The sequence below is a fragment of the Grampus griseus genome, assembly GCF_964374135.1.
Source record: "Grampus griseus genome assembly, chromosome: 3".
Taxonomy (NCBI): Eukaryota; Metazoa; Chordata; class Mammalia; order Artiodactyla; family Delphinidae; genus Grampus; species Grampus griseus.
Window position 1 is genome coordinate 542,082 of NC_139019.1, and position 22,157 is coordinate 564,238.

The 22,157-nt window shown below is 56.3% G+C and overlaps 1 protein-coding gene across 4 annotated transcripts; it reads right to left on the reverse strand.

The window, feature by feature from the left end:
- Positions 1–503: 503 nt before the first annotated feature.
- Positions 504–22,140, reverse strand: BRD9 (bromodomain containing 9). 4 transcript variants are annotated; one of them, XM_082651507.1, is made up of 17 exons: positions 21,987–22,140; positions 21,119–21,333; positions 20,687–20,819; positions 18,899–18,959; positions 18,316–18,460; positions 16,285–16,395; positions 15,497–15,609; positions 14,193–14,325; positions 12,544–12,619; positions 11,284–11,379; positions 10,707–10,836; positions 8,853–8,964; positions 5,421–5,459; positions 4,248–4,347; positions 2,217–2,384; positions 1,139–1,243; positions 504–1,030 (listed from the first exon to the last, which is right to left on the reverse strand). In XM_082651507.1, exons 1-16 carry the CDS (start codon positions 22,036–22,038, stop codon positions 1,143–1,145), a joined length of 1,785 nt encoding a protein of 594 aa, XP_082507633.1. In that variant the 5' UTR covers positions 22,039–22,140; the 3' UTR covers positions 504–1,030; positions 1,139–1,142. The 4 variants fall into 4 exon arrangements, with proteins under 4 accessions (XP_082507633.1, XP_082507632.1, XP_082507630.1 ...); XM_082651506.1 differs by having other exon boundaries at positions 15,497–15,612; XM_082651504.1 differs by having other exon boundaries at positions 15,497–15,672.
- Positions 22,141–22,157: the final 17 nt, after the last annotated feature.

Genomic DNA, 22,157 nt, shown 5'->3' on the forward strand with positions numbered 1-22,157 from the left:
CCCCGCGTAGGTAGGGAGGACGGCTGCCCTCCAGCCAGCCCCGGGCGTCTGCTCCGTACCAGCCCTGCTGATAAACTCATCTGCTCACAGCAGCCACAGCTGCTCCTGACGCTTCGCCTGTGAGATGCCTTGTCTCCCCTTTCCCCGGTGCTCACGGGGATCCTCGTCTGTCCAGACAGCGAGGCAGCCAGCCCTGCTCCCTGGCCTCTCGGCCACACGCCTCTCCCAGGACTGACCCTGCCCCGGGAGGTAACGGAGGCTCCGGCTTTATGTTTCACGGCGAGGGAACAGAACGGGAAACTGTGCGGGGATGGGCGTGACCCCGGACGTCACTGCGGTGCCAAGAACCGGGCCAGATGCGGAGCAGACCGCAGGAGACGGGGCTAGGAAGAAGGGATGCCATCCAGCTCGCGTGACAAGGGTTTTGACTAAGTCACGCAAAAGGGGACACCTAGCAGTGCTGTAAGTAACTACGCGTAATGACACTCTTTGTGTATCTTTTTATTAAGACCTGTATTTACATTCTGCAAATACAAACAGGCTTCCAGTAAACACATCCAGAACAAAGAGCGTTTTCGGACACTTAACCCTTCGCCACGGCCAGCAGGACAGGCCAGCTGTCAGCAGGGGGCGCCCCTCTCACACAAGGCTCAGAGAACGGGGACGCTGCCCTCACTCCCAGCCCCGACGCGGCCCCCGCCGTGACCCGCCTGGGAAACGTGGGGACGTGGGGCACGGGCGGGGCGGGAACGTGTAGGATGCCGCAGGGAACAGAGACAGACGCACCCACGTCTGCCTCCCAAGGGCTTCTCCCAGAGGACGCGGGGCAGACAGGTGCGTCCACACAGGCACAGAGGAGGACTTCACCGCCACCGAGAAGCTCAGAGACAGACCACAGCAGCTGCCCGGCATCTGGTCACACATCCTTTACGAGTGATCTCCAACTCTTCAGGACGCACAGGACCACTCACAGAAACGCTGCGTCCCAGCGCGGCTAACATGACGACAGACGAGTCACCACCTCCCGGGGCTGCTTCCCGCACGCCAAAGGGGACAAAATGAAAGTCTTCGTCTCATGACAAAAACTGTACATGCAAATAAAAGCTTACAAAATAAGAAACAACCAAAGGCCACCTACGGGGCTAGCTCTTTGTGGAGGCTGCGGGCTCTGGGGACTGAAGAAACTCGTACGGGTCGTGGGTCCCCTCGGGCTGCTCCCCAGCACTGAGGCGAGAAGGGCTTCCTGCAATCACGGGAGAGAAGGGACGTGTCACCCCAGGGTCTGCCACACGCACGCAGCTCACGACCCTCCTTCAGGGGCATCGCTGCTCCACGGGACAACTTTAAAAGCTACAAATGCACGTGTGCTGAACACGAACGTTCGCGTGGCTGCAGCCAGCTGAGCCCGGGCCTCAGCCCCGAGCCGTGGCTCCCAGGGATGGGCCGCCCGATGGCCCCAGAAAGGGGCCCCGAGCCTCCACGCAGCAGGGCTGCTGCTTCTGCAGGAAGGAAGGCTCCTCGGCCGGGGCCTCAGACAATCCCACGCTCCGGAGGAGCCCCAGTGTCACCCTGAGTCCACCAGGACCTCGGGGCCCTCATATCTGGAGCTGCCCCAGGGTCACCTGGAACCTCCTTCACATGCCTTTATCACAAGGTTAACGGGACCAAAATGCTGGTCCTTAAGACAGTTTTAGCCAAACCTCTACAGGTGATCACTCATCGCCCCCTCCCCCGAACGCCAAGCTCTGTTACACTGAAAGAGTAACTCGGTGTCGGTATCTGGGAACTGCAACAGCAGGGTGAGGACTCATCTAGCACGTTCAAGCGGCCAGGAGACGCACTGTCCGGGCGGGGCCCCGACACACCCACCCACCCTCACTGGTTCACCAGGGGACTCCCAGGCCAGGCAAGGTCCTGTGCTCTCCCCACACGAGGGTCCTGCAGGAACACACTTGTCCACACGGGGCTTCAGGACCACAAGTAGGAACAGCAGAAAGAAAGCAACGTCCCCAATCCCTCACTCTGGAGGCTGGCAGGTCCACGGCTGGGGGCTCCTCCTGACACGGGACCTGCAGCACCTTCCGGCCAAGCCCCCAGATCCCTAGACTGAGTCCCACCCAAAGCCTTCACCTCAGTGCAGCCGCCTGGCCCGGGAACCCCAGGGGCCAGGGCCCTCCCGGCTGCGGCCCACGCCACTCTGCACGAGGCGGCCTCACCCAGGTGGCGCTGGTCCCTGTCAGAGGCGTTGGACAGGGAGCTGAGGTTGGAGGACGGCCGGGAGCCCCCACGCTCTGCCTGCGCCTCCTGCAGGTCCTGAAGGAGCTTCGTGGTCTCGTCCAGGCTCAGGTGGCTGTCGTCGTGGTCCAGCTCCTTCTTCACTTTCCCTGCACACACGGGACGATGGGATGTGGAGGCCGGCCAGCCCGTCCACCCGCAGCCACGTCACCACACGCACCAAGGACGACAAACGCCTGGCTGAGCCTGCCCTGCGCCAGTGTGAGGGTGGCCTCTTGGGGGGTCAAGAGCCGCACACATGCTGTGGTCACCTGCGGCCCAAGCCCCCCGAAGGGCGCGGCCTAATGGTGGGACCACGTCCGCCCTGCACTGACCTGGCTCTGTACCCTAAGACGGCCTAAGAAAAACCCAGACAGGGCCCGACGCTCCAAGCTGCCTAACGACCATCGGAACAGCGCCCGGCACGTGCAAAGGCGCCGACTAAATCCAGCGCGTCCCACCAGCCACGCCCATGCAGGCAGAGAAACAGGGACACGCAGCCCCACCGGGGGACAGCCCTGCGAGTGAGATGCGGGGACAGAGATTAGGAACACGCACCGCGTGTTCCAAAGGCAAAGGACACGTGACCGGAGGCAAGAGGGGGACGACGCAGGAAAAGTCGGTGGAGCTCCTGGGGGTGAAAAGAATGGCAGCTACGGCGAGCCCAGGAGACTGACAGGTCAGCAGAAGGGCGCCCAGCGCCCCCAGGACTCCGCCCGCCACGGCCCGAAACCAAGCAGAGAGCAGACCAAAGGCAGGTGGGCAGAGTCGGGCTCAGGAGGGTGCTGGAGAACTACAGCCAGACTCCCCACATTCAGCTCCAAACCCCCAGGCCCAACGACGAAACGCAACCCGTGAAGAATAAACCTAAAGGAGAACCAACCAGGGCTGCTGTAACCAAACTACCACAACCAGGTAAAGTGGAGAAAGCCTTAGACTCCGCGAGAGGAAAGAGAACAGTTGTCAGAAGCCAGACCGGCCCCTGGCTGGCTCCCACCGCCTGAGTGACCGAGGGGGCGCCGTGCCAGACCGTCTGGGCCACGGTGTGCTTTGTCCTGGGCCCCCGCCTTCCTGCTGGGAGTCTGGGGCCGGGGCTGGGCCAGGCAGAGGGTGCCGGTCGTCACAGCTCTGGCCGGGGGCTCGTGGGGAGGGCTCTGGCAGCTGGGGCCGGGTCTCCCGCAGCAACACCCCCCCAGGCCCCTCCGAGTCCTGGGGTCCTAAGGAATCACACCTGGGGGTGGTCCTGGGGACCCCTGAACCGCTGGGAAACCAGCACACAGCCAGACGGCAGGCTGGAGCGCAGTCCTATCCACAACCGCGCTGAACACCAAGGGTCTGACGCGCTTCAACCAGAAGCAGGGCCTGCCAGGCTGCGTGACGGAGCGAGGCTGCCTGACACCCTTCACGACGGGGTGACGAGGTCCACTTCCAACAGCAGGCGGGGCGCGGACCCAGCCCCCAGCCGCAGGCCAGGCCATCCCTGCTGGGGCTCTTCTGGGGCTCCAGGGCGGTCAGCAGCACCTCTGGCCTCTGTCTGCTTGAGGCCAGAAGCACCAGGTCCCAAGTGTGAGGCCAAAGACGTCTCCAGAGGCTGCCACAGGTCCCCTGGGGGAACTGCCCTGGCGAGACCACTGAGGGGACGCACAGTACGTCCAGCAGGTCTGAAGGGGGAGGGGAGGAGACGCACCATGAAAACCACTGGCCACGAGGGGCTGGGAGGGCCTCGTCGGCACACAAGAGCCGAGGGGAGCACAGAGGCATCTTCCCCGACGGGGCCAGCCCAGTGGGCACACGTGGACGACGGTAGGGAGCACACCACTGCACTAACCGGGGGCGGGACCCCAGCAGACGATTCCCAAGGCGGGCCCCATCTGGAGTCACCTGGGGGGTCCTGAGGATGGGGGTCTTCATCGTGCGGCCAATGGGCAGGGCCGAGCCACCCTGCTCGCCGGGAGGTGCCCGGCACAACCTACCCAGACAGCCGAGCACGGAGATGTCCAGAGAGACGTCCGAGTAGGACTTCATGGCCATGAAGTCCAGGGCGGGGCCACCATCCCCGAGAGGGTCCCCCGCCTGCAGGAGACAAGCGATGTGAGACAGGAAAGGAGAGGCAGCTGACACGGATGTAACGGCCTGCCAGCCACGGGGAGGCCAGGCCTGTCACGTCGTGTCCACCCGAAGAGCCCACACCGCAGCCCAGGGGTGAGCTCCCAGTGGATGCCTGTACCTGGACCAGCAATGAAGGCGGCTGGTCTCTGGGACCTACAGGCGCTGAGGGGACCTGAGAGAGACCCAAGACCTGAAGGGCCAGGCTACCTTCCAGGAACTTAACAGATAACGCGGCAGATTCCATAGCAGCACACTCTCTTTCCTTCTCTGGGCTGACCCACGGAGGCCCTGCTGCGGGCCAGAGCGGCCGGGTCCCTGCCCAAGGCAGCCTGCAGCCCATCCCAGCTCCTCGCAGACTGTGTGAGGCCGGCACCCACACGTGTCTGTGTAACCCAGACAGAGACCCGAGCAGAACCCTGGCTGCCCCGTGCACCCAGGGGAGATGCCCTTGGCACCTTCTCCAATTCTGCCCATCCAAGGGCCCCCACCTGACAGGCACCTGACGCTCTGCCCTGGGTGGGCCCCCCGGTCACCAAGGCCAGGTGACCCCTGGAGTCCAGGCCCCCACACCCTGCCCAGAGTCCTGGCATCTCTGCCCACATGGCCGTGTGCAAAGCTGGGGGCCACAAGTGCTCCAAGTCACCCCAGGGCAGGATGAGGAAACCATGGCCGGACCGCAGCGGAGCGTTTCCTCAGAGAGTGCCCGCCCCGGCGCTGGCGAGGCCCCAGGACGCCCCAGCTGACAGCACGTGTCCGCCGGCGAGCCCACCTTCTGGGAGGACCGGAAGACCCCTGCTCACCCTGCGGGCCGCCCCTCCAGCCCGTGAATCCCTCTGTCCAATTTGGAGGAATGTGCTGTGCCCACACCCTCAGTCCAGTCATCACAGTCGGGATGGGGGGACCACCACTTAAGATTCCTCATCAGCAACGCAGCCAGTTTCTAAATAAAATATCTCAACCATTTCAAAGGCCAAACACAACTGTCCTCATGGGAACCCAAACAATTAGGTTTCTACTAACTTGTCCACGAGACGCACCTTTACTTCATCCAGAGGCTTCGTCGGAACGCTTCTCCTCTGCAAAGCAAAAGAGACAAGAACCAGTGTTCCACAACAGTTTTACACAGAACCACTCGTCCAGTCGCCCATGCATGAGGTGGACGCGGCTCATCCGCTGCTCCGAGCTGGCCCTCGTGGGGTCGTGCTGCACTGTGAACCACACGGCCCGTGCGGCCCGGCTCACGAGACCACCCTGGGGTGAGGTGGACACCAAGGAGAGCACCCCAACCTGCGTCTGCATCCCTGGGGGCAGAACACCAAAGAGGAAAGTCAGACGTTGGAAAAACAGCCAATGGTTTAACCTGGAAAATGGTTTAACCCAGGAGGTAGAGAGATCCAGAGACCAGCTGGATCCCGACAGAGCACGACGCCTGTGGTACCACCGCCCTCGCAGGGATGGGGCCACAGGCCAGGCACCCTTCTCTCTGGCCTGCTCAGCGCCAGGGGAGGGCGCACACTTGACCACCCCTGTGACCACCACTCTGACCAAGCACAAAGGTTGCACTGAGCCGTGTCCTGTGACCTGGCAGAAGCACTGTGTGAAACCGCCTTAGTTCTGTGGATGAACCTAGAAAGTTACTCAGCCTGCACGCTCTCCATCTGCGATCTTTTGCTCAAGATGATGTTTCTGAGACTCGCTTGTGTTAAAAGCTTCACAACTCTTAAGCAGAAAAATAAATACTGCCATTATTTTAACATCTGTTTCCTCACATAAACTTCTGCTGACGTATATATTTCATTATTGGATGTTATTTATGCTTTGGCACATCTGAAATTATGCCACTCTGAACACAGTTCATTCCGAAAATTGATCAAACTGTTCTTGCCTTCTCTGTCATAAATTGGCCATAAGTGGGTGAGTTTATTTCTGGGCTCTCTATTCTGTTCCACTGATCTGTGTGTCTGTTTTTGTGCCAATACCACACTGTTTTGATTACTCTATCTTTGTAGTACAGTCTAAAGTCTGGGAGTGTGATACCTCCAGCTATTCTGTCTCAAGATTGCTTTGGCTATTCGGGGTCTTTCGTGTTTCCATATCAATTTTAAAATTATTTGTTCCAGTTTTGTGAAAGATGCCACTGGTATTTTGATAGGGATTGCACTGAATCTGTGGACTGCCTTGGATAGCATGGCCGTTTTAACCATATTACTTCTTCCAACGCAAGAAAGGACAGTCTGCGCAACAAGTGGTGCTGGGACAACTGGGCAGCTACACGTAGAGGAATGAGATCAGAGCGCCCCCCAACGCCACACACAAAAATAAACTCAAAATGGATTGAAGACCTGAGCGTAAGACCAGAAACCACAGAACGCCTAGAAAACACGTAAGCAGAACATTGATACAAATCGTAGCAATAGTTTTGTTTTTGGATCTGTCTCCTAAAGCAAAGAAAATAAAAGCAGAAATAAAATGAGACCTAATTAAACTTAAAAGCTTTTGCACAGCAAAGGAAACTATGAACAAAACAAAAAGACAACCTACTGAATGGGAGAAAATATTTGCAAATGATATGACCAATAGGGATTAATATCCCAAATACATAAATAGCTCACACAATTCAACATCAGAAAAACAACCCACCCAATTAAAAAATGGGCAGAAGAATTAAACAGACATTTCTCCAAAGAAGACTTACAGATGGCCAACAGGCACATGAAAAGATGCTCAACGTCGCTAATCATCAGGGAAATGCAAATCAAAACCAAAATGAGATCACCTCACACCTGTCACAGCGGCTGTCATCAAATAACAAATGCTGGAGAGGGCGTGGAGAAAAGGGAACCCTCCCACACTGTTGGTGGCAATGTACATTGGTGCAGCCACTATGCAAAAACAGTATGGAGATTTCTCAAGAAAACTAAAAACAGAACTACCACGTGATCCAGCAATTCCACTTCTGGGTACAGATCCAAAATGTATACAAATTCGAAAAGATACGTGCACTCCAATGTTCATAGAAGATTATTTATGTGTGCCAAGACATGGAAGCAACCTAAGTGTCCATCAACAGATGAATGGATAAAAAAGATGTGGTGTATGTGGGTGCGTGCGTGTGTGTGTGGATACATATAGATATATACGTATATCCACACACACACATACACACATATACATACAACGAAGTACGATTTAGCCATAACGTAGAACGAAATTTTACGACTGGCAATAACATGGATGGACTTGGAGGATTTTATGCTACGTGAGATAAGTCAAAGAAACACAAATACTGTGTGTTATCACTTATATTTGTAACCTAAAAAACACAACAAACCAGTGAATACAACAAAAAAGAAGCAGACTCACAGATACAGAGAACAAACTAGTGGTAACCAGTGGGGAGAGGGAAGGGGGAGGGGCAAGATAGGGGAGTAAGAGGTACAAACTACTCTGCACAAATAAGCTACAAGGATGTACTGTGCAACACGGGGAACAGAGCCAATATTTTATAATAACTGGGAATGGAATATAAACTTTAAAAATTGTGAATCACTATATTGTATACCTGAAACTTACGTAACATTGCACATCAACTATACTTCAATAAAAAAATGATAAAGAAATAAAAGCACAATCTAGACTTCACACACAAAAAAGAAAAACGATATTTGAAGAAATAAAGGCTGAAAATATTCCAAGTTTGATGAAAACTATACACCGAGAAGCCCAAGAAACTCACCAAACGTTAAGCAGAATAAAGACAAGAAAAGCACACGAAAAAACACCAAAAGTAAACGGATGTAAGTCAGTTATAGAAACTATAATTTTCAAGTATCTAGAGCAACACGCAGCACTTTTTCTCCAAATGGCTGGAGAGCAAATATCTGAAGCTTTGTGGTCACGCACGGTCTGTAGCACGTTTTTTTTTTTTTCTTTTAAATCTTCAAAAACTGCAAAAAACATTATTAGCTTATGGGCCCAAATTTGCCAATCCTTGATCTTGACCAAAAAAAGACACATTAAAAATGGAAAACAAAGATAAAAATGACTGCAGACACTTCCTCAGAAACAAAGCGAGTAAGCGACCATTTTAAGTAGAGGCTAAAATGTCACCCTATAATTCCACACCGGGAAGGTGACTTTCAAAAACGAAGGAAAACGAAGACACTTTTCAGATAAAGAAAAAGCTGAGTAAATTCGCAGCCAGCAAATCTGTCCTTTAAGAAACTTCAAAGGAAAGTTTTCAGGACAAAGGAAAGTGACAGCAGATGAAAGAAATGTAGGTCTAGAGAGTGATGGAGAATACGTGCCAGACAGAGAGGAACTCTGTAAGTTTCTCTGAAAGATAATTGACTAAAGTAAAAACAAAGAATAAATAATAACCAGTGAGGGAGAAAGCCACCGACCACCTAAAAACAGCACATCCCCTAGCGCCCAGTCTGGCGGGCACAGGAGTGGCCCAGCGCACCCACCTGCCTCAGCTGGAACAGCATCCGTGAGTGGTCCCCGCCCGTGATCTGGTCCAGGAGGTCATCCACCAGCTTCTTGCTGTAGCTCCCGGCATCCTTCACGAACTCCTGCAGGCTGGGAGGGGCCGCAGAGAACAGGCTGGAAGCCGCCTCCGTGCCCGCGCCCCATCCTGGCTGCACGCCCCTCAGACACGCCCCCACAGGACAGGCTCTCGCTGAGCGCTACAGCCCTCCAGGTGCAGCGGTTTGGGGAGTGGAGAACAGTCTTCATCAGAGCGGCCGGGACCCAGAAGAGTTAAAGAGCGAAGTGAAGAACACGCACCCGCATCCCGATACAGCTCACGCCGGCTTTCACAAAAGCAGCACACTCCTATCTATGCGTTTTGGATTTAGAGACACAGGGAGACTGAGGAGAGCGTGCTGCGGAGGGCTCCCCGCTGGGGAGCGGGGCGGCAGGTACGGGAGCAAGACTCCCCACGTGCACCCTGAGTGTCATTTTGATCTCTGGACCGTGTGAATGCTTGAAAATGCAAAACAAGACGAAACAGCAAATTTGGAAAGGAGGCCGGGAACAGAACCCACAGCCCAAGCCGCAGAGCCAGGCCAAGTCCCAGCAAGGGCCCCGGAATGCAAAAGCCCTCACGTGGGGCAGGGAGGGCTGCGGGCCTGGAGGGTCTCCACCAGGAGTCTTGGGGTGGGGAGCAGGGCCGAGCAGCAGCTCTCCCGGGGGAGAAGGGGCGCTGGCACCGCGAAGGGTGTGGCCTGCTTCCTGGGCTGTTCAGGCGGCCCGGGATCCGTAGGCCTTCCAGGAGCTCGTGGAAAGTCCTATATTGAGCTCACCGGGGGCGAGCTCGTGCCGGCTGCACTTGCTGCCTGAACCATGGGGAGTGGTCCCCCCAGAGCTGAGCCGAGGAGAGGGCCAACCACTCGGGACACGAGCCTCCCACCTGCAGCTTCCTCCTCGCTTCTTAACCTCCACTTCTCTTTTCGCACAAAAATCAGGGTTAGGTATTCATTTACTGTGTTAGGCGCTAACTGATTTCTTGTTGTGTGCTCTTCAAAGATATTCCATATTCTCTTTGGAATAAAACAAAGATCTGATACGGGAAGACTCTATTTCTCAGAGACTAACAAAATCGTTACTTTCCCCATAGGAAGCCACGAAAATTCTAAAAGAATGATCCACTTTTACTTTGTCTCAGAAAACAAAAAATACGAAAACAGCCCTATAGAAATGCAATACTCTATCACTAATTTTAATCACAGCTGGGGCTGAACCGCGTTCCCAAAACTCACACGTTGAGGCCCTGAGACCCTGTACCTCAGAACGTAACTGTAGTTTGAGATGCGGCCTTTACAATTTAAAGGTGATTAAGTTAAAACCAGGTCTTTGGGGGGGGGGCCTAACCTTGGTGTCCCCAGAGGAAGGGAGCTCAGGAAGCAGACGCGCAGAGGGAAGCCGGGGGAGGGTGCGGGGGACGGCTGTCTGCACGCCGGCGAGAGAGGCCACCGGAGGAGCTGCCCTGCCCGCACCTGCACCTCGGCTTCCCGCCTCCAGGACTGGAGACCGTGAGTGTGTGCTGTGCGAGCCGCTTTGTTCTGGCGGCCGGAGCCGTCGCGCAGCCACGAGACCCTCTTTAGGACAGCCGCGACCCCGGCCCCCCGTGACGGCGCACGGCTGTCCCACACACGGGCTCCCGTGGCTCCGGCCTGGACCGTCATCACCTCCAAATCCCGACCAAGCGAGTGACCCGAGCTTCAGGGCCGCCTGCGGTGGCCGCGGAGGTCTACTGGAAACAACCCGGCCCGCACGGCCCCCACCCCAGCCCTGCCCGCAAGGGCCGCGCCGCCGCCCACCTCAGCGCGCACTGCACACCCGTCTCGTCTCCGTAGGCCGAGTACAGCAGCTCTACCTCGTCGCACTTCAAGTCGCCGAACACTGAGTTGTGCGTGGACAGGGCAGTGCTGGCACCGGACAGGAAGGTGACTGGGGGGGCGGGGCAGGGCGGCGTCAGGGCTGCGGGCACACGCGGGCCACGCCCCGCGACCCTGCGCCGCCACCGCCGCTGCGCCTCGCCACGCCCACGCCGCGTCCTCCGAGGACGGGGACGTCACGCAGGCGCCGCACAAGCCAGGGAGCCCAGCGTGAGGCCCACGCGTCCTCCCGCCCTTCGCGCAGGGTCCCCGCTGCAGGCAGTCTCGCGAGCCCTCCAACACATGAAGCGTGCCAGCTTGTTGGAGGAAACGTAAACCGCACACACAGGCGGCTGCCACGTGCAGGCCCCGCCCCCCAGTGGCAGAGGCGGCACCTGCCCACCTGCCCGGTGGGCTCCTGATTCCCAGCACTTCCCGGGACCTGACCTGTAAGATGAGGTTCCAAACCAGGCCCGGACGCGGCGCCCACACGGTGAGCCGGGGCCCCTGGGGCGCTCACCTCTGCTCCTCCGCTCCTCCCTGAAGCCCAGCGCGGTGAAGCCGGGCAGCAGCTTGCTGGACAGCGCGCTCAGGTCCACCGGGTGCGTCTCCTCCTCTGCAAGGGCACCAGGGCCATGAGCAGGTGACCCCGGAGCCCCCAGCCCCAGGCAGTGATGGGTGCACGCAGGAGGGCGGGCCCGGGGGCTCCCTGTGCCCATCTACAGCCGATCTACCAAGCTGGCTGCCTTTCTCTCGTCTCAGCTGCACCGTGATCTCACCTTAGTGCCCCAGCTCTCATGACGACAGGCCAGCGGTCTGCCCACCACAGGACAACATAACCTTCCCAAACCCACGCTACCGCTCACCACCTCCGAGAGACCTCGGGCCACGTGTCACAAGCAACAGAGCAGCCTGAGGGCAATTCCTACGCTGAATTCACCCTACAAGTTGCTCACGTGACCTGAGCAGGACCCTTCAAATCCCCAATCTGAACCTCAATCTCAAGTTCTCTTGCTAAGTGTTGACCAGCTCGCCTGTTCTCTTCTAACGAGAACGTTATGATTCACTCCAACTGAAGGTCAAAAGCAGTGGCCAGCGCCTGTCCCCCTCATCCATCAGAGGACACTGAGTGACCCTGCTCATCTTGGCGGTGGCGGGGAAGCACCGAGGGGCACGCTGGGCCGTGAGAGCCGTCCCACATCCACGCAAGTGAGAACAAGGGGGGTGTTTCACCTGCTGTGTGTGTGTGACAAGCCTTTGAAATACTTTTCCAGAAGATGGAAAAGTGTAAAAGTACTTTAAAGACCACAGCCGTGGCCGTACAGGTTGGACGGACCCTCCCTTCAAGGAAGCTCCTGCCTCCTTCGAAAGCTTCCCTGATGCAGCTGCCAGGCAGGTCGTGTGGGGCAGACGCCTGCCTCGTTCTAGCCTCGAGGGCGGGCAGAGCTCAGTGCCCCGGTTCCAACAGAGGAGCCTCAGCTGGGCTGTGAAGCAAACCCAGCTCCCAGGGCCTTGCTGCAGCTTTGGGGAGCGCGACCCCAAGCACTTGGGGCTTGGGGCCCTTGGTCCGAAAGGTCTGACCAGCATCTCCGGCCCCACTGGACGGCCGCCCGCGGTCCACTGACCACATTTGCGTCCCGCTGTGTGGGAGACTGGACACGCCTTTATCTACACTTCACCACAGCGTCGTGACCAGGGAAAAGGGGCATCTCGGGCAGGCCGTGAGGTGCAAGGTCACCGAACGGGACAGAGGTGAGGGGAGCGCGTGTGAGCCGCTCACCGTCTGCGTCCGGCTCGGCCGTGTTGACCACGCTGTAGAGCAGGCTCCCGTCCCCGTTCTTCTTCAGGTAGCCCATCTGCAAGGAAGCACGCCTGAGCGCCCGCTCTCCGGATGGCCCCGGCCCCCTGGCCCAGGGCTCCACCGAGACACCAACAGAACAGAGGCCTCCGAGGGCGGCCTGAATCCTAAAAGGCCACGAAGTTACTCGTTTCCCTGTGAACAAAGGCCACGTGCACACGTGTGCGACCGCAGAACTTCTGGGACGGGCTCCAAACAGGAGCTTTGAAGACAGAGAGCGAACCCTAGAAACAGCCTTTTCCAGCAGTCAGAGGCCCGAGCACAGCGAGCTGGGTCGGGGCCTGGTCAAGGAGACCCGAGATCCACCTCTGACGCCCGTGGGAACTCATCTCCGTTTGAAAACCAGCCTGCGCGCAAGAGCAGCCCCTGCACAGGCTGTCGGGAGGGCCCAGGAAGGGGAGGCTGCCGTGTGGGTCCGTGTGTGCGAGGGGCCCAGCGTCCGAGCAGGGTGAGTAGGGCACGGGGTAGAGGGGGATGGAGAGACGACGTAAGTCGGGTTTCTCACGGTGGAACTGCGAAACTGTAAGGGGGAAAAGCAAAGCAGACCCACGGAATTAAACGTTTCCGTGTGAAAACTCGGTGTTCAGTGAACGTAAACACGGACGTCAGTACAGGCTGTACAGACGGACGGGGCCTTCCTGGAAGCTTTGTCCACCAGGGCCCAGGTCTAGGTCTGGGATGCCGCTCTCCGCTAGGGAACCAGGGCTCCTTAGAGAAATGCTGACTCCAGGGCTGAAAGGCCACAGGAGTGCAGACAAGCGAGCTCAACAGAAAGAACTATCACGTGAGCCACACGGGCAACTTCAGACTTTCTAGAAGGCACGTTGGAAATAAAAAGAAACACGTGGCGTGAAATGTAACGTATTTCATATAACCCGACACATCCAAATTGTTGCCACTTCAAACTCCTTTACGTGAAATGTAAATTCCAACGCGTGTTTCCCAGACTTAGTACAAACATACAAAGTAAAGCTGTGATACGTCTTTACACAGACTGCACGTTGAAATAGAATTTTAGACATATCACGTCAAACTAAACACTAGGGTTAATCTCATCTGTGTCCTTGCTAACGCGACCACTAGGAGGTTTAAAGCCGCACGCGTGTGAGATTCACGCTATTTCTATCGGATGCACGGAGGGAGGACACCTTGTGTTGGAGAGAGAAGGTGCTCAGAGGAGGGCAGGGCAGAGCCCTCCGCACAGGCTCACACCTGGGTCACAGACGCGTGGGCACACAGGGCAAAGGATTCACCCACAGCGGAGAGTCCTGGCCGGCTTGGCCTCGGCCCGGGGACAGAGGTTAGCGCCGCTGCGGGCAGGCGGCCCGCACACAACCACACCCCTCCTGTCCTTGAGGTGCCCTTGGAGTCCCCCCCTGCCCTCCGGGAGACCGGCCAGCAGGCTACCACGGCCAGTGGGGACGAGGAGCTGACCCCTCCGGTGACAACAGCGCCGCCCGGACACCAGCGGGACTCCGACCACATGCTCATAATGACCGGCTAACCTCTCGCTCGTGACGGCCGTGCCACTGTCCTGGCAGAAACACAGCCATCCCGTTCGGGAGTGCTACCTTGCCACCGGGGACCAGCCGGTTGATCCTGTCCCGGGCCTCGTCGGCCGCGTGCTCCACCAAGGCCAGGACGTGCTCCTCCGCGGTGCTGTCGGTCAGGCTGCAGGCGTTTCCTTCCGGCTCGAACATGCAGCTATGAGGCAGAAACAGGCAGGAGTCAACAGGCCGCACGTGGGCACACTCACCCCTCATCCCCACAGTCCGTCCCTCATGCCACGCCAGGGCGCGGCACAGGGCAGCGCAGAGCACACTGTAACTCCCTTCCTTCTACTTCCGACGCTTCCGCTAAGACGAGAAAGTACAAGCCAAGCAGATGCTCCACGTTTCTTGTGTCTCAGCTACGCGTTTCGGTCACTTTAAGAGCAACAGGGGCCTCACGGGTTAGTGCCACTCGAGGCGCCAGTAAAAAAGTGACAATCCCACGCGGGGCTGGGGCGCTGGCAGTGAGCCCGGGCTGGAGAGCCCCCCAGGACCCAGGGCGCCTAAGACCGCAGAGGCAGAGGAAGAGCGGACTGCCAGCGCCCGAGGGAGGCGCCCCCACCCCCTCCCAGTGGAAGGCTCTAGAAGCAGAGGCGCCGAGCCCCTGCAAGGAACTGTGGGGCTGGGGTGAGCCCTCCTGGGGCTCTCGAGCCTGCGGAAGGCCCTCGCTCAGGCCCAGGCTCACAGCGACCGGCGCGGGGAGCCCGCCCTCTCGCAGCTGTCTGCCCGAAGCAGCACACCCGCGCAGAGCCTGCGACGGGCAAGCCCAGGTCGCCAATGCGCGTCCTACGCGGGAAGGCATGTCCTGGGGGTGAGGGGTCAGCAAATATTCACACAGAGCATGAGTGTGGGAATGGCAGCGACTGGTCAGCAGTGGACACCGCAGAGCCAAACCACACCTGGAACAGAGCGTGTGTGTGGCCGGCCGGCCGGCGGGGGTCCATCAGGGTGACAGTGACTCTCTTCCAGGACGAGTCACTGTGCACTGGCACGCGGAGAGTGTGGGTCACAGAGCAGAGAGCCGCGCCCCTCACAACTGACCCCGGGGCTCGGGGTCTTCTGACACTCCCTGCACCCACCGCGACCACCTCATTCCCAAGGTGGGCAGGGAAGAAGGGTCGCCTCCCTCTGAACACAGGGTCCAGGGCCTGTCCCAGCTGCCTTGAAAGCCCGGGGGCTACAAACATGGCCCTCGGCTTCCAAAGAGCAAACTCTCCCGCCAGCAACGCAGGCAGCCTGCCCACGGCAGCTGCACAGACCCGCGAGGCCCAGCTCGTCACCTGCTCCCCACAGAGCCCTGGCCCCCACGGCGGGCGGTCCTGTACCTGATGACTTCTCTACTCGGCCTTTTGGATTTCTTAGCAGTTTCTACTTGTACGGGCACAACTTCAGGAACAGGCTCCTCGACGGCTGTATCTTCGTTGCCCAAAAGAGCTGCCTGCTGAGAAAAATCCATGTCCTGCATAAACGACATGCTGCGCTTCAAAGCTAACAGCCGCTCCTAGAATCAGAAAGGACAGAGCAGCAGGGACTTTACCTCTCCCTCCGGCCAAGGCACCATGACGATGGGATGGGATGGGTGGCCACAGCCCCACCTGGCCTAACAGCTAAGCTGCCACGGGGTGCGGCACCAAAGGGCGTGCCAATTGGCCGGGAGTGCTCAGAGCTGGCGGGGATGCACCTCACCTATGGGCTGGTCAGGCCCAAGGCACTGGTCCTAGATGCGTGACGCATGCAGCCTGGCTCACGGGAGAGGTCGGGGAAGCCACCTGGGATGCCCGGGATGGCTGTCTGGATTCAGAGAGGCAACCACGTAAAACAAGCCCGCAACGCAGGCTGCGACCCAGTGAGACCAACAGATCCGGAACTCTGCACCAACCCTACGCGAGACCTGCAGCTGGGGCAGGAGCAGAGAGCAGAGAGCGCCTGCAGGAGAGGGGCGTGGGGAGGGCAGCTGGCTGGGGGGCTACCCTAGAGCAGAGGGTCCACGCCGTGGCCAGGGGCGGATGGATGGAAGCATGTCAGTCACTGTGAGCTTCTGTTTAGGCACAAGGATCGTGGAGGAGGACGCTCACAGCCGAGGCTCCTCGCTCGCTGTTAGAGGGTCCCTTACTTTGCTCATCATCTTAAAGCCCGCGTGGAGGATCTTCTTAGCTAACTTGTAGTACACAGTGTCCGGTCTGTTGTACGTCATGGCATTATCACACATCAGTTTGAAATCTGCCTGAAAAGAAAAAAGAATGCATCAAGTTTGAAACACCACAGATAACAACAAAGAGTTGAGGTTTCTATCAAGAGGCCGGAAGTGGCTGAAACAGAGTGGAAAACAATTTGGCTCTCTAATTCAAGGAGTAACCTTTGTTAATTTATATGAACTTTCCCAGGTGATTTTCCACTATGGACTCCTATTAAGATATTGAGCATATAGTTCCCTGTTCTATGTAGTAAATCCTGGTTGCCTGTCTGTTTTTTATATATAATAGTCTGTAACTGTTAGTCCCAAAGTCCAAATTTAGGCTCCCCCCCGTGCCTGTCCCCTTTGGTAACTGTAGTTTGTTTTCTATGCCTGTGAGTCTGCTGCTGTCTTGTACATAGACTGTTACATTTTTTACACTCCACAAGTGATGTCGTGTAACATTTGTCTCTATCTGACTCACTTCACTAAGTATGATCGTCTCTAGGTTTATCCATGTTGCTGCCAATGGTAATATTTCATTCTTTTTTTATGGCTGAGTAATTAAAGAGTACTTTTTAAAAACTCTGAGAAATTTTCATAATTGTTCATCAGTCTTTACTTGTATGAAAAATATTCCAGTGAGAAGCTTGCCAAAGTGTGTAACTTCTTTCTGAACGTGACACACACATTTCACAGGAGTAAAATGCTGGTTCCCTCTGCTTCCTTCCTGACCCACCCTATTCCCTCTCTTTGGAAGGAACTCAGACATTAACAGGAACAAAAACCAACAACCAGTTCTTTTAAGCAAAAGCAGAGGGATTAACTGAGAGGTGGGCATGTCCTCTATCTCTGGGATTTTTCCATAGGATTTAAAATTCTGTCTACGGACAGTGACTCTAGTACGATTAGAAAAACATTTTCCCCTAAAATAAAGAAAAGCCTTAGTGAAAAACTTACAATAAAAGTAAATGCTTGGAAATATCAGCATTTTACCACCTAGCCAAATTCCTTAGGGTACACCTGTCACAGGTGAGTCAGACCTCAGGAGGGACGACTGCTAACGCAGCATGTACCACCTGGAGTCCTTACCAAGTCACGGTGCCGGTGTCCCCAGTGCTGGGACCGAGGCCATAAAGTCCCTCTGTCACAAGGCCCAACTGTGACAGGCTCAGAACACTCTCTGGAGGACACGTCTTGGCTTTGTCACTGGGTGAGTGACCAAATTAGGGGCCTGCAGGTAGACAGGTCGCCTCTAGGACATGGATTATTATTAACCACCTGCCCACAGGAGTGGTGCCTGACCTTCCTATGAAAACTTTCCTTTTCTCCCACGCTCCCTTTAGTCTGTTGTGCTGTTTCTGCAGGTCAGCAAACCCTTTCAGTAAGTAAGGTCTCCAGTAAATACAAACAGAAAAGCCAAGCTTTTCCGAAGTTAACAGAACCTAAGAAACCTAAAGCCTTTTTCTAAGTGACGTTATTGTCAATGTTGTCAAGCATTTGTTTTGCTCTTCCCCCGAACCTGAAAGCCAATAAGCAATTCTTCCCTTTCACAGCCAGTGCTGAGAAACAGGGAGTTAGGAACAGAGTAGTCAGGAGACATGAACATTTGTTATCCCAAAAAATTTAAACTCCCGGTTATTAAGATAAGGAAAATTATGTTTCTGAAAATACCCATTCTGGGGCCAGGCCAAAATGAACACGTCCTCGCTTGACCCAACATGTCCGTTTATGCAAAAATAGTAACTTAAAAAGAAACACGTCTACTAGCACGCAACATACAGGCCAGCTTCTAGACCAAAATACTGAGAAAAGTACAACCAGCCCCTATGCTGGCAAAATGTCAACCCAACGTGGAAACACCCACGAAAACTTGGAACTGGAAACAACCTAAGATGTACGCAGTGTCTACTGCACATGAAGACACATGGAGCCTCCTAACAATTACTTCAGGAGCTGAAATGAATTTACCTTAAATTCCGTGACTGACTTGTATTCATTAGCTACAATTTTGTCTCTCATTGTGCCAAAATCCATCGGGTGTTTTATTATCATTGAGTATCCAGGAGCAATTGCATCCGTGACAGGAAAAGCAAAAAATCCATGAGGATCTTTTCTGAAAACACAAACATCTTTATTTAAACTGGAAAAACCCTGAAATCTAAATTTCTAAACAAAACCCCTCCCAGTTAAAAATTTGATACAATTAACCAGATTTTAACATTTGTTTCTTAAAAATAACAAATAAAATTTATGCTCTTTAAAACTGTGGTATTTTGGATACACTGAAAATTCCAAAACTACCATCCCGGCTCCTGCCATGACTCTACATCAGGGCGTCTGACAACCGGTGCAGACTCAGAGGAGATGAAGGAGGTGTTCTCGAGCCCTCCCAGCTCTGCTCCCACATGGCAGTGCCCCACCGCCCCGACTGAGCGTTACCCAGTGAAGGTGAAGGGCCTGCTTTACAGGTGACAGGGGTGAGGCAAGAACACCAGAGAGAGAAGACACCTCAGATGTCCCCTAGCACAAACCCTTTAGAAAAGCTCTTTACCTCTGGAGCTGGCGGAGGAAATGCTCTAGTAGTTGCTGAATAGGCGTGCTCTCATTTTCAGCTGACGATTTCAAAAGTAAAAAAATAAAATTGAACAAAAGGATTTTGGTATCACTTCACCAGAAAGCAAACTCCAATATCGTAATACTTATCTATTTCTTGTTCTACAATGTTTTGGGTTCAAATGAGAACTGGATATAAAGATAAGCAGGGGGCTTCCCTGGTGGCGCAGTGGTTGAGAGTCCGCCTGCCGATGCAGGGGACACGGGTTCGTGCCCCGGTCCGGGAAGATCCCACATGCCGCGGAGCGGCTGCTCCCGTGAGCCATGGCCGCTGAGCCAGCGCTCCGCAATGGGAGAGGCCACAACAGTGAGAGGCCCGCATATCACAAAAAAAAAAAGATAAGCAGATCCCGCAAAGCTCAGCAGGGTGAAAAAGGGCACCCACAGCATTGGTCCCCTAAACCCCTCAGACTGCCAACACCCCTCTCAAACAGTGGTGTAGAGCCATCGCTCATCACCCTGTCTCCAGCCCCCAGCACTCCTGGGCCTGGGACATTCCACACAAGGTATGAAGCAGCAGACGAGGGCTCTGGACATAGAAGCTGACCCTGGATGCACCGATATCATTGTACTTGATATCGTTTACGGGCCTAAACTTCTGGGCATGCCTCTGTTTATCTGTAAAATGGGGATAAAAATGAGAGTTCCCGTGAGGACTCCAATTGTTAACCACGTCTCTGGGCCCACAGCGTGAAAAACACGGTTTTCAGGGAATGTGAACGCAGATGTCGGTACAGGCTTCCTTCCGCAAGAGTATGTATTAAATGGTCCTCCCTAGCTTTGTCCCCCAAGGCCCACACCCAGCGCCCAGATCTGGCATTCTGAATGCTGTTCTCCACTAAGCAACCAGGGCTCCTTGGGGAAATGGCTCACTTCTGGGCTGAAGGGCAACACGAGTGCAGACCTGCGGGTCCCAAGAGTGACGCTCTTGAGAGTGATCAGGACAGGTCCAAGAGAGCATCGTCTGATCGTGAGTTTTTCAGGTACACCGGGGCAGGTGCTAAACGTACGATCTCCAACAGGCCGTTGGGCAGATTAAGCTAGCAAGTACTAGTAACTGTAGTAACTTCAGGCGCGTTCATCTGAGGCACTGATGCTCTGTGCCTGACCTTCTCTGCTCCACAGCAGGCCCAAGGGCCCTGAGTCCTGCCTGTTCCCTACAGCAATGACTCCCGCAGGAGAGGGTGTTGCCAGGAAGCAGCAACCCCACACTGCAACACAGTACCTCCCCTGCCCCCACCCCGGCAACTCAAAGGTGGCCAGACCCCAAGCCAGGGAAGAAACACCTGCAGGACAAACCCGCCTCCAGTCCAGCACCTCCTGACAACCTGACAGCCTCTGAGGGAAGCGACCACACACAAATCAGAGCGTCCCGAGCACTCCAGAAGCCTTCCTCTGCTGCAGCCAGCATAGCTCCCAGGGGGAATGATGTCCTGAATAACTGATACCAGCACTAGCCTCCTCCCGTCCACAATGAGCTTCTCATTAGCTCCTGGGCTTTAAAAAAAAAAGGCCAGCAGTGGTGAGCCAAGCCCTGCTCTAGGAGTTCAGAGAGGATGGCAAGAACTTTAGGTCCATCCAGCTACTCTGTGTGAGGCCCTGGGAGAGAAAATGCTGTTCCTTCCTTCCTATGCTTCTCCCAAGAGCTGAAGGGCGGATGCCAACCACTAGTTCACAGCGACAAGCTCCGAAGCTCCAGGACGTCTCTGAAAACGCCGCCACTTGCCTGGCTGTGTCCGGCACGCTCGGACAGGCCGGTCGGGGGGCGGCTCCACCTCCACCTTCTTCCCCGGATCAAAGTCGTCCGCCTCTCCCTCTGTGTCACAGTGTTCCTTTTCCCGCTTCCGCTTCTTCTCTTCCTGTGAGGCAGGGTCAAGGCAGCGAGAGCAATGAAGTGCTTGTTAACAGACCTCGCGTTCCTCAGGGAAAGCTGAGAGAGAAAAGCCCTCTTCCAGAGCCCCTTCTTACTCCAGGCTACCACCCTTCAAAGACTCGCCCCCCAGGGGCCAGACAAGAAAAGATGCGCAGAGCCAAAACCGAAGCAACCAACCTCGGCACGGCGCACCCTACACCCTACGAGAAACAGAACACTCGCTTCCGGAGGCCAGGAAGCCCTTGCTCCACCTGCCCCCCAGGGGTTTTGGCCGCCCTCGCTCACCTTTCGCTTCCTTCTTTCTTCATCGTCAAGGTGCTTCTCCTTCTCCGACTTTTTCTTTTTCTTCTTCTTCTTCTCCTTGTGCCTCTCCCGCTCGTGGTCTGACCTATCATCGTAGTAACTGGAGTCGTGGCCGGACCCTGAGAGCTCTGTCACTTCACTTCCTCCAACCTTGAGCACCAGCTTCAGGGGCTTCTCCAAAGGCTTGTCTGCATAGTCTGTGGACACGCAGGCGACCTTCACCGTGTGTGCTCAGGGCGCTCAGAGGCGCATACTGCTGCCCTGTCGGCAGCATGGTGGGCCCAGAGTGGGGTGTCATGGGGAGGACACAGAGGCCCAGGAAGGTGGGGCGATCGGCTAAGCTCAGGTGGACAGCAGGGGAATGCCAAAACCAACAGCGAAAGATGCTGCTGGGGGCAAAGACAGGTGGGGTGCTCCCTCCCTCTCGCCCACAGACATTCTCAGGGGGGCTGCAGGGAGATCTCTGGGTCACTGTCAGGGGGGAGGAGCCAGACCACGCCTGGGGCCCAGGCGCACAATCCTCTACCCCCAGGTCCTGGCCCGTGGTCACCCCCTTCCTGTCCTGCAGCAGTCCCCGTGCGGCGTCCCTGACACCGGGACCAGGGGCTGCCGGACCAGAGCACAGGCGGGAAAGGCGGGAGAAGACCTCGGGAAACACGAACAAAGAATCACAGAGGTGCTCAGCGCTTCTCTCCAGGATGCGGCCAGAGCTAGACGGACGCTTGAGAGGCGCGGCCCCGAGACCCCGCCAGCGCGCCCCGGACCCCCGCTCTCGTCCCCGGGATCCCCGCCGCCTCGAACGCCCGCCCGTCCGCCCTCCCGGCGTCACAAAGCGCGTCCGCCGCCTCACCCTCGTACGACGAACGCCACTCGGCCTTATGCTTCTTGTGCTTCTTGCCCATGGCGACGGCGCCGAGGGCAGCAGCGAGGCCTGCCGCACCGTGGCCGCCGACCCCCGGCCCTGGTTCTCCGCCCGCCTCGCCGCGGAGCTTGCGAGATCGCGCCGGAAGCGGGCGCCGAG